The sequence below is a fragment of the Serinus canaria genome, chromosome 3, assembly GCF_022539315.1.
Source record: "Serinus canaria isolate serCan28SL12 chromosome 3, serCan2020, whole genome shotgun sequence".
Lineage (NCBI taxonomy): Eukaryota > Metazoa > Chordata > Aves > Passeriformes > Fringillidae > Serinus > Serinus canaria.
The window spans coordinates 97,844,478-97,860,188 of NC_066316.1; the positions used below are offsets into that span (position 1 = coordinate 97,844,478).

The following is a 15,711-nucleotide window of genomic DNA, read 5'->3' on the forward strand; positions in this document are numbered from 1 at the left end:
TTCCATCCGAATAACCATTCTGGATGTGCACTTGCAACTTCTGGAAGTTTTGGGATTTTTTTAATGTAGGTGTTGTGCAGTTTAAACCTTTGCACTTTCCCCCTGTATCTGTGACATATAATTTTATTAGCTTTGGGAATGGTTGTGTTGATATATGCATGTGGTAGTACTGCTGAGGACCTAGGAGGTGGATGGTTTCCAGCACTGCCAGCTAAGCATGTGTACATGTTGCTCATTCAATTTTTACAGGAAATACTTAAAAAAAACCCAACCCTAATGCAGAGCTGAAATATAACTTGTTGATTCTGAAGGGCTGTGGTTGGGTCCTGCAGCTTGTTGGGGAGGAGAAAAAGTAGGGTGGAGGAGGGGAAATATGATTTGTGTTAAGAGTCTGAGAGACCAGATTTTCTGTATTTCTTTTCTTTAGCTTTTCCATGCAGAGACAATCTGTGTAACCTTTAAAACTGAGGAAGGTTCATTTTGACTAGTGGCTGAAATTTCAAGCAAATGCAGTAAGGTAGTTTCTTTGAGGAGGAAAGGTGGGGACCGTGAGGCTTTGCTGGTTTGTTTTAGCAACAACTGTTATGTATCACAGAGTCTGTTCTAGTGAGGCCACCAAGTAACTACAGGGTGATAATATTTACAATACAATTTCTCCCCAGATTTGTATTTTACAATTTTGGGGAGACTGAAGCATCTATAATTGGAATTATTTTTTCCTTGAAATTTTAATATTCTTTCATCTCTGGATGGGTTACACTAAAGGGGACTTTGACGTCCCTGACGTTATTCCTGAAGAAATAAAAGCATTTGTTCCTACATGATGCAGAGTTCTTTCTGTAATTGGAACATTTGAAATCCATCTTCATGTAGGGATTTCAGAGCTTAAAAAAAATCACATTTTAAAAGAACACCATAAAATACCAAAAACCATGTTACTCATCTGAGGGCAACTTTCACTGAACTGCTCCAAAAGTTATTCTGATTTTTTTCTCCTTGTGTTATTTAAAAGTATTTTGTGTTTGCTCCTCAGAGCAACCAATCCTAAAGAATAGTTACAGTTTAAACTCTCTGCCTAGATATTATGGTCCATTTCTTGAATATTTTTCCTGAATCATAAAGCAGTTGATACACAATCTTTTCCTAGCTGTCTTATTCCTACAGTGTTTCTTTGTTCTTTTTACTTACTAATATATTATCACACAGATATTTAACAAAAATTATTATTATTTTACCACTGTCTTACTTTGAAATAATTTTTATCTTCTTGAAGTACTTATTTTCTCTTGAATTACTTACATACTAAAGACCTCCTTAAAATCTTATTTCAAAGTTTGCATGAGATAAATAAGGCAGATGTATTGCTTTTTAAAAACAAATGGAAAATATTGGAATGGTGGCTATTTTACAGGCCAGCATTCTTTGTCTTTATAACTTCTGTCAGAGTAAGATGCCATGTTTTGGGAGAGTAGCAGATATGCTTTATGGAATAGGTCTGAAGAAGCTAGAAAGTAAACAAGGTTAATATAAAATATGCTCATGAACTTTAAATTTTCAGTGCTAAAAAATTGTATACTTCTATTCATAGAATTTAAATGGGGAAATAAGGCAATGTAAAAATTAGTGTTCTTATTTTGCAGACACTGTTGGATGAGGTATTTATAATCAGCAGTAATTCTGGAGGTTTCCTGCTGGTTTGGGTTATAGTGTTTCCAGAGTGAGTTTAATTAACTTGTGTTGCTTTCATCTTTGATTACTGGCTCTGCTGATAAACATTTCCATGAGACATGGGCAGGAAAATAATATGTACGATTTCCTCATGAAACTTTCTGAAATGTGTGTATTAAGACAGTTTACATTCTGTGTCTAAGTATATTAACTGATTTGGTGTAATTTTCTTGTTACAGATTCAGAATATGAACAACATAATCACTTTTCCATTGGACAGTTTGCTGAAGGGAGACCTGAAAGGAGTGAAAGGGGTATGTCTTTCCTCCTATTAATATATAGGATTGTTGGTACAGTAGATATATTTAGCAAGTGTATTAATCTTATGTATTGGAAGGTGTAGGATACTCAAATAATGTATCACCTCAATAAACAAGACTTTGGGGGTTTTGTTTGTTTTTTGGGGTTTTTTTGTGAATCAAGTCATCCTTTCTGTTTGTGGATTCACATACCTCATGTTCTTGAGTATGTATACAAAACAACTTCTGAGAAGATTTAAAAGCAAGCCTGAGATGCAGAAGATAAGCAGAGAAAGAGGCGTAAGATTCAGATATTTGCTTAGTTGAGTTAAGGGTAGTACTATAGTTTTAAGGATTTTTATCATTCTAAACTTACCTGGAACTATTAAGAAACACACAATAGGCTGTATGAGCATAGGGGTTTTTTTAAGCTGAAATCTATTTGTTTATACCCCAAGGACATTTCCTATTTGAAATAACAGCAACTTAAGCCTGAAATGATGGTATGTTTATGATAAATTTCAGAGCCTATGGTGAGCAAACTTACTCAGCTTTTGCTTTGTTTACTAGTTAGCAGACAGGAAGTGACTGGCAGCTATTGTTCTAGGACATTGAAGGAAGGAGAAAAAATATGTACATAGACTAAAAATGGTTTCTGTAAATTACTGGAGCATAAATAGATTATTTAATAAGATAGACTTATTATCTTTGTGTTGTTTGCTTACCACATTTCACTCATGTTTTTCTCTATGTCAGAATACATACATTTATTACAATACAGTGTTTCCCCACTGCCTTGAGAATATAATCAAATGCTACTTCAGTTAATTTAATAATTGTCTCAATAATTAATTAACATGTAAGAATTAGTTCTTAATCTATAGTTGCAAAGATTTTCCAGTGTCTGACAGTTGTAGTTGTCTGTTCTGTTGAACTTCATCAAAATTTCAGCTCTTGCATTTTTAGACATCAGTGAAATAACTTTTCAACTTGTTAAGATCACTTTATCCAAATTACCTTATTTAGAGGAAAGAAGATAAAGGAATTTGGAAAGTAAGAAATTCGGAATTCTCGTGGAATTAGTTATGCTGAGCCATAAGGTCTATACTGTTCCCATTAAGTCAGTGGAAATTTGATTTTTTTAAACTTTAGTGTGATGAATCAAGCTCTTAGCCAAGGCTATTCTGCAGCCTCTGGACAGGGACTTTTTTCCAATAGAGACAGAGATAGAATGATGAGAAACTCGTTACTTTGATTAATTGCATAGTGTGGTCTTGGGATAACATATTGTTCTGCCTTTTAGGGAGTAAAATGGAACTGTGAAAATCATAGTAGAGAGCATCCTAGAGATGCTTTTCAAAACATGACTGTATTGATTCTCTTTACAAGATTGGTTTTCCTATGTGCAAGATTGCTTTTGCACAAGCCTTAGAAGAGAGAGTGAAGTTCCTTATTCTAGTAGGTACTGCAAGGGGCCAAGGTGTATCTTCATTGTTAGAGCCACAGTATTTTTCATGTAAATAGCTGGCTGTTATTTTTTCTCTTTTCTTGACAGGACCTGAAAAAACCCTTTGATAAAGCTTGGAAGGACTATGAAACAAAAGTGTATGTAGCTTTTAAACTTTTATTTAAGAGGGAAATGTAACTGAAATCTATAGAGGTTATTACTTAATGCTGAGGTTGGATGCTGTCAGCAAGTGCAGCATGTATTAGAAGTGGATGTACACCTATCTGAGGTGTCTTATGTTGTGGATCTAACCCTACTTAGCATAAGCCACTTGTTTGAAGTTACCAGATACACTGTTTAAACAGCTGTAAAATAAGTTTATAAAAACCAGAATTTTATATCTAGCTTAATAAATTGAATGAGTCAACAAAGCTCAACACCGAATATCAAACACAATTTATTCTGGGTCCTAGTAAATCTTAAGTGGTTCAGTGTCCTGCATCAGAAACAGTTGTTTCCAGGGTTGGCCAGGTAAATTGTATCCTTACAGCTGACAGTCTCTGAAGTAGAATTTTGTAGTGAGTTTTATTCCACATTACAGTATTACCTAGATTGACCATCAGTTTTGTGTCCCATCTCCAGTGTCTTTGTTCTTCTGAAATAATGCTGCCTTGCATGAGACCATCTCTGATGATACAGGTCCAGAAGAATCACATATGATGATACTATTTAACATAAATAACTTGAAGATCCAAGTTATTGGATCTTCAAGTTATTTATGTTAAATAGTATCATCATATGTGATGATAGCTAGCTAGACTGGTTGAAAATCCAGCACCATTTATGTATTTTTTTTTAATTGCACAAAGTTATAGTGATTCTTTGGTGCCCACTTAAGTCTGTCTGAAGTCTTCAGAAATTATTCCTATAGCTGGTTTACCCACAAAAGCAACCAGTTTGCTAAATTTCATTATTCCTTTTGTGAATGACAGTGAGAATGGTCTAGTTATTGCTTGAGGAAGACCTGTGTGGCTTTTGGTTTTTGAAACTGCCTAGCTATAGCTGGATTTTCATAAAAGAACGTTCTGAAATACTGAGATAAACCTCTGGTCTGACACTCTAAATCCATAGAAGATTGTGTTGGCTCCAGTGTTTTATGTTTCTGACACTGGTGAGCGGTCTCATTTGGTGCCATTCCAGTTATTGACTATTGAAGCAATTAAGATTTCTAATCATTGCCTGTGGCAGTAGTTGATCTCTGAGGACAAGCCTTAAAGAATCATCCTATAATTAGTCTGCTGTTGTCCAGCACTGCTTGATTACTGGATCTGAATGCTTGTTTACTTGTGTGTGGCTATTCATACTGACAACTCACAAAGTTTATGTGCAGAATTTAAAATAAATTTGTGTACTGCTGGGACATACACCAAGAGGAATGTTACTATTGGACCAAGACCTCTAGTGTTTTTAGGATTTCTGATCTAATATTCACTAGGATGAGTGTGTTGAAGTGATTTAAGGATTTGAGCTTGATCATCAGTTTGTTCAGAGCTGGCATTTCAGAGTCAGATATACCAGAATTATTTTTATTTGTTATTTAATTTAATTAAGTGATTGAGAAGTAAGAAATCCCCTTAGAAAATGTATTTGGATGTTTGGTGATTTTAATTTGAAGTTATGGACATGTTGGAAATGTTATTTTGTGTGCTGTGTCAGTCAGGACCTGAAAACATGATGCTGATGATGTGTTTTCTGTATGTGGCATTGAATCCATTGCCTCTTGTATGATATAATGAGATTTTTTTCTTTTTCTTTCAACTGGAAATCCTTTAGAAAACCTTTTTTATGACTTTGCTTTCAAGTAAGACACTTGGGTTTTGATCTGAAATGGGTTTCCTTTTTCCAGTTGCAGTTATCTCTACTTTCTGCAAGATTTTTTAACAAATGAAGCAGACCTACTTGACAGTGCTCATTTCTAAGCCATTTACGTGCCAGGTTATTCAACGTGCAAAGCTTGAAGGTAGCAAACATTCATCAGGAATTTTTTTCTGATCCATGAACCATTTTTTTGGTATTTCTAAGTGGTGGGCTGGTACAATTACTGAGTGCTGCATTTTTTTAAAGTGGTTAGATGAAAGCTCCACATCAATATTTTGAAGTTTTAAGCTCTTAGTCCAGTCTGTTGGACTCCTTGACTTTGGTAAAGACCAAAGGATCATTTGAGGCTCAGGATAGGGAGCCTGGGAATTCTTTGTACAAGACAGTTATTTCAAATAATGGGCTGCTTTTTTTTTTTTTTTTTTTTTTGGGTAGGCTGTTCTACAACAGTGGAAATTACTTTTCATGGCATAAGGTTGGCAATCAGGGAGTACTGTTTTTCAGTGCAAGCTGTGTTGCTTATACCAAGAAGCTGACCACTTTTCCTTGGTTTTGTTGAGTTAAATTCATCTTGGAACTTCCCTGAGACCCCTGCCTGTAGGACTGTGGGATTTGTCAGACCTCTTGTACATAAGATCAGTTCCTAGATAAATTGAGATGTTGTGACCTGTCATAATGGAGCATCTGTCTTTTAAAAACTAGAGATGGGAATTTTAATGATGCTATTTTCAACTTAGAATGAGAATATTAATTTGAGCTTGAATTTGTTCAGGTTATCTTTTTTCTCATACTAATTTTTTGACATAGGAAAACAGTGAGGTTTCTCTGGGTTGCTATTATACATGCTGCTGAGGTTTCTTAAGAAAACTCTTTTCATTCTGTGGCTGTCCTGAATGTATCTAAACTTCCTTATAGCTGTGTGGTTTGATCATCTGTAGCAATGGGTGGATGCAGAATCACCTCAAGAAGTCTTAATTGCAAATTTTGGGGGTTTTGTTGTGGTATCTTCATTCTCTCTCCTTTAATAAAAAGACAAAGTAACTGGGAGAGGTAACTTCAGTCTCACCTACAGCTTGTGTTGCCAAAGTAGAATGGTGGGTGTAGGTGCTGATAGCCAGAGGTTTGCTCAGCCCTCTTCAGTCTGTTACTTTAGATAACTCCTTGTTTGGACTCTGCCTAAAACCTATTCTAGGTGTGTGCTTAGTGAGCTGTCTTTTCCAGTGATATTTCTTCTAACATGTGAATAACTCTTTTTAAAATTCTTTCCCCCCCCCCCCTTTTTTTTTTTTCTTTCTTTTCCATTTCCCTTTTGGTTAACAAACTATTCAAGGCTGCTTGGCTCCTCTTTTTCTACACATGCCTCTGTATCATATGCTTAACATCATATTGTTCATCTGCATTTCCTAGTCACAAGTACAGACCTGTGAAGCTATGTGCCAGATAATGAAGTGGTGTTTTTGTAGTCTGTTGGGAAGTGACAGTTTGCATATTGATTGCTGTTTTTATAAGGAAAGATTTTAAGCTTATTTATCACCCTATCTCATCTCTCTTCCTTGCACCTTTGTGATAACCTCTTGGGTGCAAATATACCCATGTGTGACATATTTGAAAAGAAAGAAAGTTAATCTAAAAATGGCATCTGCTTTGCTTTATTCCCATAACAATTTTTGAGATCCAACCTCTCTATGTAATTACGTGTGTTTAAAAATTCCTATGTATCTAGTTCTTGTTCGGGAGAGAGATGTTAAGATCCATTCTGATGATCTTGGATCACCCATCCATCATTGTTGATTACTATGCACCTCCTTTGCCCTGTAGCCACCTAACTTCTCAGACTGTTTTCCTCAGGATCACCTTAGCTGAAGTAATGGAGGGAAGCTGGAGCTCTATTTCTCTGTACCCTGGGGCTGCTCTTGAGTAAGGTAGTATGAGGAGCAAGCAACCTATAGCTTCATGCAAATTTATTTCAGTCAAAAATTGGGACTATCCTGAGGTGGCATTCATGAATAAGTTATATTTTCTCACCACCAGTCATTAACATGACTCAGTTGGAGCCATAAAGATTTTAAAATGTTTTTAAAGCCTTAAAGCAGTGCATTTTTGATGGGACCTCAGTTACAGTTGTTGTTTCCCACATAAGAGCTGGGAGATGCTGCTGGCCACCAGAGCAATGCAGTGGGACTGGTCTGTGTCCTTTGGGAGAGCTGTTTCAGACTGGGCTCTTCTTGTTACGAGGCAGTTGCTTTCCCCTGTGTACTTAAACACTAATGGCAGGCGTGCCGGGGGACCATATGGGGAAGGAGTACACATGTCATAAAAACTGCTCATTCTCCCAACAAACAGATCGGATTCAGCAAGGCACTGAGCCAGACATCACCCACATGCTTCAGTTTGATCAGTCCTGTTGTGGTACATTCCGAGGTAAAGACTTTATGTCAATTTCACACAGGAAATAGAAGCATAAACTTACTGAAGCATATTATTCACAATTTTTTTTTTTAGCTGAATAAGTCTGTATTCTGGATATAAACCTGATTTTCCTGAAAAGAAAAAAAAAGTTAATTTTTAAAAATAGAGTTGTCTTATTTTGGGGCCTGTAAATGCCTATTGTCTTCAGAAGTCTTCTTTAACAAGTGTTGTGCTCATGCTATGAAATGTAAAGGTTTAATGGAAACTAATGAACTATTTCTGGAAAGGCTGATTACCTCTTCTTCTTTGCCATTCTCCTTTTAAAAACTGGGCATGAGGTCTCTTTTGCACAACTAAGTGAAGTGAACAAGTTGTTTGAATGCGCTTATGGCATTTTAAGATCCAGGCATTAACAATACATTACTGTGAAGAAACCCAAGTGCTCATATCTAGAAATAATTATCATTGATTTGTTTCTGAACTATTTGAAGTCAATGGAAAAATGAACGAAGTCAAATACAGTCATCTGTTAAGATGTCTGCATAACTATTTTTTAGGTGATGTTATTTCCAGTTTAGTTAACTCATGTTTTGAACAATATAAAACAATTTTATCTGAAAATTCTGCAACCATTTCTCAATTTACTTCTTCAGAGCTCTAACTTGACTCAGAAGACCATTGATATTCATAGCTCCTAGATATTTCTGCCATGTTTCCTTTTAATGCATGTACATAAGACAAAGTGGAGGTCACCGCTTGTAAATAGTGATATAGAATGAAAGTGCTAGACAAGGTTGCCTAAATATAAAATCATAGTATAGAATAATACAATTATTTAAGTTTGAAAATAACTTTGGGATGATCAAGTTCAACCATAAATCTAACTCTGCCAAGTCCACATCTAAAGCATATCCCTAAGGGTTACATCTACACATCTAAATACCTGCAGGCATAGCGACTCAACCACTCCCCTGGGCAGCCTGTTCCAATGCTTGGCAACCCTTTCCAGAAGATTTTTTTTTCTAATATCCAATCAAAACTTCCTGGTGTAACTTGAGGCAGTTTCTTTTTGTGCTATTGCTTGTTACCTGTGAGAGGAAACTGAAATTCCACTGCTAAAACCTCCTTTCAGGTAGTTGTAAAGAATGATAAGGTCCCCTCAAACCTCATTTTCAACAGCCTAAAGAATCCCAGCTCCCTCAGACACTTCTCCTCAGACTTGTGCTCCAGACTGGACACAGCACTCAAGGTGTGGACTCACTGGTGCAGAGTACAGGGGGATAATCACTGTCTTGGTCCTGTTAACCACACTATTACTGATAGAGGCCAGAATGCCATTGGCCTTCTTGGTCACCTGGGCACATGCTGGCTTGTGCTCAGCTGGCTTCTGACCAGGCTCTTTGCTGACAGGCAGCTTTCCAGCCACTCTGTCCCTAGCCTGCAGGGCTGCTTGGAGTTGTCGTGATCCAAGTGTGGGACCTGGCACTTGGCCTTATTGAACTTCATACCACTGGCCTTTCCTTATTGATCCAGCCTGTCCAGATCCCTCAGCAGTCTTCCTACCCTTCAGCAGATCCACATGCCCCCCCAGCTTAGTGTCATCTGAAGGCTTATTGGGAATGCACTCAATTTCCTTTTCCAGGTGATTCGTAGAGATATTAATCAGGAGTGGCCCCAACAACAAGTCTGGGGAATACCACTAGTGACCAGTCACCAGCTGGAGTAATTCCATTCACCATCATCCAGGCTCTCCAGGCAGTTTTTTTTCCCAGTGAACAGTGTGCCTGTTCAAGCCATGAGCAGCCAGTTTCTCCTGGAGAATCCTGTGGGAAACAGTGTCAAAGGCTTTACTGAAGTCCAGGTAACCACATCCACAATATACTGTTTTAAGTCTAAGATTTCATGTTAAGTATTTTTATTTTGAAAGAGATTACCTACAAATTAAATGGAAAAAAGTCTTTGAATGAATCTGCGTCTATAATGGGTGAAATGATGAAAATATCTGAACACATTTCGCTCCTTCTGTCCTCTTCCCCTTTATCATTCAAAGCAGGATGTATGGAAGGGAAAAGCTTTCAAGCATTTCCAAAAGGAACAGAGATCTTCTTTGAGGACTTGAGTGTTAGGAGAGACATACTTTACTGTGAGCATTGACAGACAGTAGGACAAAATGAAATGGAGGCTCTTTCACCAAAAAGCAGGAGGGCCCAAGCCTGGAGAGTCAGGCTGAAAAGAAAGACAAACAAAATAGCCTTCAGAAGCACTTCTTTTTCCAGAGTGCTACCAATTAAAGTGTGTTCCTTCCAGCTGCTATTCTCAGTCTCTGCACCTTCTCATGTGTGTGTACTCAGATTCAGCCTGGCTGACTGCTGTATGGAGAAGGAGAGGAAGAATGACAGAGTTGCTTCCCAGCCAGCCAGTTCACTACTGCTGCATTACACAGGGTGCTCTAATTTTTTACCTTTATTGACTGACAGAAAATAAATGCAAGTTTTTGGTGCTTATTTATACCACAATCTGTATGACAAAATTGATTTATTGAAATGAAAATTGTAATTTATATTGAAAGATGGTTTCTCTTCAAATTGAAGTGGTAAAAATATTGGAAAATGAATGGGTGAGACCATTCACTTTGTATCTCTTTGACTTTACTGTTGTAATTCTTCATCCTGTATTTCAGCTTTGCTTGTCTGTTACACACATGTGACCTCACTGTATATTAGTTATGTGCAGCTGTCTTGTAAATGGACTGACGTGTGCTCACATTTTAATCTTAGTCAGCAAAGTGTGTATATGTGATATGTGCTGCATGAGATCCAAGAATAGCAGCATTACAAAACATTTGCTGCTTTCTTATTGCTTCTGGGGTATTTTTTAGAGTTTTCACAATTTTCTTAATTATTTGGGTTAATTGATCTGCCTGGAAAACCTGAATACCCTGCAACATTTGGAAATCTCACAGTGTAGTGTTAGAGGACTGTCTTTGCCAAAAGGATTTGGTTAATGTCCCAATAGACAGACACTTGAAGCTGAGTTGATCCTTGCATTTGGATAGGACATTCAGCCAGCCTTTAGCACTCAGAAGATTTGCATGGAAAGGGCTGTGAGGGGTTTGTCTCCCTAGAAACAGTGTCCTGTAGTATCAGTCAGATAGGAGGTAGCTTATAATTGTGGCAAAACAACTGGGTAAATTTTGAATTACAAAGATGAAGATGTAGTTAGGTATTAAAAGTAAAATAATGCAGAAATGTAAATGTGAAATGCATGAGGCATGTATCTGTGATACTTGTCCCTGAGAGGTGATTTGGGGTTTTTGGTTAAGCAGCTTTTTGAGTTTTGAAAACAGGTAGCCTGAAGCTCCACCAAATGGCTTCAAGGATGTCTTTCTCTGAATTGCTTGATAGAGGTCAGTATATTTTCATCTTGGTTTAACTATTTTTTTTGCCTATGGAGTATGATTTATCTTTTAAAGAGCAGAAAGCACTCTTACACCAAAATCTAGCTTTCTTTAAGAGGAGTACAATGTATGCTGTGGTATTGTGCATAATGTTTGACTGTTTGGCAGTGTTAACTGTCTTTTGGTTTAACTAGCATTGAGAGATACCTGATGGCATGCTAATAAACTCCCAAGATTTTGGAGGTGGTTTCATTTTCTTATGCTTGAGTATTGTTCTCTGTAAAAAATGAAAATACTATGCAATGGTAAATGGTAGTTATTAGCCTTCTCACTCCTGGTCACATGTTAGTGAGTTCTCTGGCCTCAAGAACATTAGGTTAATTCAGAAATGGAGAGAACGGAAACATCCTGGCTCTTTCCTCTGAGGTTTGACTGGTTTAGAGCTATCAAGTGTGATATAATGTAAACTCTTCTAGAGTGTGTGCTAGAAATGAGCTGCCTATTCATAATTTTCTGTGAATCTTTTTTGTAGTGGTTTATCTTTGTTGTTCAGGATTGTCTGGTTAAATTCTTGTGTCTGGACTCTTGTGTTCTGTGCCTTCAAAATAGCATAACTGGTAGTAATTGGGTAAGAGTGAGGACTTATTCTTCATGAAAACAGAACATTCTGGAATTGAGTTTTAATTCAGGCAACTGGAGGTTTTCAGAACATTTATTTCAAAGGAGAGGAGCTTCCTTCCAAACGTCTGCTTCTGGTGGGATGTGATGGGCTGAGGAAGAGCACAGTGCTGGCTGGGTGTGCTGGCTGCTGCAACACTGCACAGGGCTGGCTCTGCTGTGTCTGCCCATGCTGAGAGCACAGTGGGGCTTCTTGAATTGCTGCTCAAAATGGTTCCCAATGGGAATGTTGAAGGGAAAGGATTAATGGAATTAATTCTTGTTTTCCCTTGCTGCTTGAGGTGTAATAGGAGGCGGTTCCTCATTTTTGAGAAGTGTATATACAGAATATTTTGTTGTCTGGAAGTCCTTAGACCTTCTAGACATTTTCCCATAAGCTGTTAGGGTAATGTTAACATCAGGTTAAGAGAGTACTTGAGACATGTCACCTTTCCAGAGAGAGAGCTAAGAGACACTTGACTACCCAAGAGGAGGTAGGACAGTTGTGTATGTAATTTGTTCCTCTGATCTCCTTCCTGTATTCCTTGTTCAAAGCAGTATAGCATTTCCTCAGGAAGCTCTTTTCAGAATTTTGAGATTCTAAACAGTATGAGTAGCAAACTAAAAGTCTTCAAAAAGTAAACACCCTCATGTATTTTCTTTCCTTAATATATAAATAGATGTATTTATATTAGACTTATCTAACTGAGTTGTCAAATTATGCTACTGCATTCAGGAGTAATATGGCGAATAGCTTTAACAAATGCAGAAGTGAGTTTATGAGAATAGGCCAGGCATTGGTTATTCATTTATATTCTGCAGGAGAACCTGTTTTATTCAGAGCTCTTGGAAAATGTTCATGGAAACTTTTAGGGAATTAGGACAGCTGGTCTAGCAGACTTTGAAGTCTGCAACACAGCCGGCTGGTCGGCATTCCCAGTGCCAACTGGCTCAGCAGCAAATAGAGACAGCAACTGTGATTTTGGCTTAGGAAACCCTGTATATATAGAAGATGACTTGATGACAGGCAAGACTCAATAAATCTGGTGACATAACTGAACTTTGTTAACCAGTGTTTGCTCTGTTGGGATTAAACATCCCTCTATGTTTTCAATTAAAACTCATTATTTTTTCCTGTATTTTCTTTCTTTGGAGCAGGAACTTAGTATGTACTTCTCATTGACTGTCTTTTGGAATATCTGTCAGAACATGACTTTAACAGATAATTAATTAGATTTCAGCTACTGTATGTCATTGCTGATCTTTAGTAATTGTCAAATTTCAAATGAAATGTCATCTGGAAGTAAGTAATATGCAAAGCTACAGGAGTTTGGCTCTGCATCTGTCAGTAGACTTTGTGAATAATCTGATTTCCTGAGAGGCTGTGGATTTCTCACTTCATTGACTGATTCTTTTTGCCTTATAGTACAAAAATAGAGAAGGAGAAAAAAGAGCATGCTAAGCTTCATGGGATGATTCGTACAGAAATAAGTGGAGCTGAAATTGCAGAAGAGATGGAGAAAGAAAGAAGGTTCTTCCAGTTACAGATGTGTGAGGTAAGATTCAATGTGAAATTATTATTATTGTTGTTGTTATTATTGTTGTTGTTGTGGTTGTTATTGTGTTTGCAGGAAAATTTTGAAAAATGCAATTGTTTAAGAGTAGCTGTGATATTAAAAGGAAATGCCAAATTATTTGTTGACTCCATTTTACTATCCTGATGGGCAAACTTTGCAGGAAATTTAGGTATTTTCTAATTTCACTAAACTGCTAAATTAATGCAAATAAAGCACTAAGAGATTATAATAAATCAAGTTTTTACACCACTACTTCACTGTTAGTTATTTTAAGCCCTTGATCATTCTCTGAATTGCTCCCTGTCCTGACAGCTGTTGTGTTATTAGGAGGAGAGGCTATAGTCTAGCACACTCCTGGGTTGGTACAGGAAAAAAAGTGCTAGGGATGGAATCCAGTTGTCTTTCAAGTTGTTTCAGAATGTTTCTACTTCAAAATCTCTGTGATTTTGGAGTATGTTGAATCTGATGTGAGTATTTTTGGTTCAATTCATTTAAGGATATGTCTGGTTGGGAATTCAAATTGCTGTATTCTTTTTTAGTACACATTAGCCCAGAAATACCTCATGGGTGTTTCTGCTGCCTTTCCTGTGATGATGATAGCTAATTTGACTCATATGCCAGCATGCATAACTGCAGTTGTCCTGAATATTACTTTTAGCAACTACATGCACTCATACATAAGAGAAAAGCTTCACATTCCTATACAGAATCAGACTAAAATGTTCAAAACTGATTAAGGGATTTGAGTAACAAATAAACATATGGATGTTGTCAGCTAATTGCCCATCTGTATCCTTCCTAGGAAACAACTAGGAACAGATGCTTCTCTCTTGCTCTGTGACAATAAAGGAAGAGTTCACTTTAGTCAGTTGTAGTGATAAAGAAGGGTGAAGTCTGTGAATTTGGATTAATTACCTTAAATGTGGAATATCTGAAGTGTTTCCTGTATTTCTTCTGATTTTGGGGAAAATAAGTTTGTACTCAGTTACCTCTGAATAGTTGTGAAAGAGGACTTTGGTTTTGTTTTGATAGTAAGTCAGAAGGGTGACATATTGAAGTTTTATAAGTACAGAGTAGTACTCTATAAATTATGAAAGTGAACTGAATTCCAAATGCCTAGAGCTCCATTTGAAATTAATAGGAGCTGAAGAGGTGGTTGTTGTAGGTAAAAACTGTCCAGTTAGGCTCATTATTTGTTCACCTGAACCAGCATAAGAAGCTGCAACATTGAAAGCTGGCACTTGGATGCTGCTTTACTTAAGGTGATTTAAAACATTTAGGGTGTATTATGAGAAGGGGACACCCAGATGCATTAAAGCATCATTAAAAAGACATTTACTCCTTCACTTGGAGGTCACTGGCTAAGTTAAAATTTAATGGACAGTTAAGGACTGTGATATTTGATCAATCATGTTTCTGCTTGCATGCCTGACATTTTATGCTATGATATTCAGGGGAGGAGCTGCCACTTAATGTGGACTTTGATTGTGCCTTATGCAAAAGGACAGTAATTACACTTCTTTTGCACTTGACAGTAGATTCATTGAAAAATCTCTTGCTAAACTGTAATTTGTTGTAATTACCATGTATAAGGATTTGATTAAAAAAACTATAAAATCAACGGGCAGATTTCAAAACTTGTTAAGATAATCCCTCACTCTTATTTTAGCAAACTGCTTTCCTCCTCAATGACATCTGTTTAGTAATGAATTAACAATTAGTGAAATAAATTTTTAGACGTGCATAAGAATGGGTTCCTAAATGTACTCCACAAACCCCTTCATGCTTTCTTTAACAGTGGCTTTCCTTAGGAGCCCCTAAGGATATTCTAACAATTTGAACGAATCATGGTGAAATATCCTCACAGGATATCAAAAGTCAGCAGTGACAAGAATTCTTTTTGTGTGACTTAACTCTTGAAGCCACATTTTGCGGCATTTTCTTTTAGGTTTTGTAAATCTGTGACTGTTAAAACTTGTTGAAATATAACTGAAAATAAAGTGTTAAAAAAAACCCTGTAGCAGTAATAAATAATTTGTTTTGTGAATTACTGTTTTAACAGTACCTGCTGAAAGTCAATGAAATCAAGATTAAAAAAGGAGTGGACTTGCTTCAGAACTTGATCAAGTATTTTCATGCTCAGTGCAAGTATGTTTTACTTTTCATAATCTCTACACTAACTGGAACAACATTTTGTTTTCAAATTTTGATGTCATCATAACACTTTTCTAGAATTTTTAAAATCTTAAATTTCAGCTGTTCTTGCTGATGTCTTTTGACAGATTGCTATTGATAGATAGCTTTTGTTACTATATTCTGAAACATGTAATGAGGTTGAGCTTGTTACATTGAATATAATTGTATGTTCCAAAGGAATAC

At 36.8% G+C, this 15,711-nt stretch overlaps 1 protein-coding gene across 3 annotated transcripts in view; it reads left to right on the plus strand.

The window, feature by feature from the left end:
- The window catches only part of ASAP2 (ArfGAP with SH3 domain, ankyrin repeat and PH domain 2), an 83,571-nt gene that overhangs the window by 28,180 nt on the left and 39,680 nt on the right, over positions 1–15,711 (plus strand). For all 3 annotated transcript variants that reach the window (XM_030235922.2, XM_018920650.3, XM_009095049.4), the window contains exons 4-7: positions 1,908–1,982; positions 3,523–3,572; positions 13,182–13,311; positions 15,395–15,480. In XM_030235922.2, the coding sequence (XP_030091782.1) occupies positions 1,908–1,982; positions 3,523–3,572; positions 13,182–13,311; positions 15,395–15,480 (341 nt within the window). The remainder of the gene's footprint in view (positions 1–1,907; positions 1,983–3,522; positions 3,573–13,181; positions 13,312–15,394; positions 15,481–15,711) is intronic.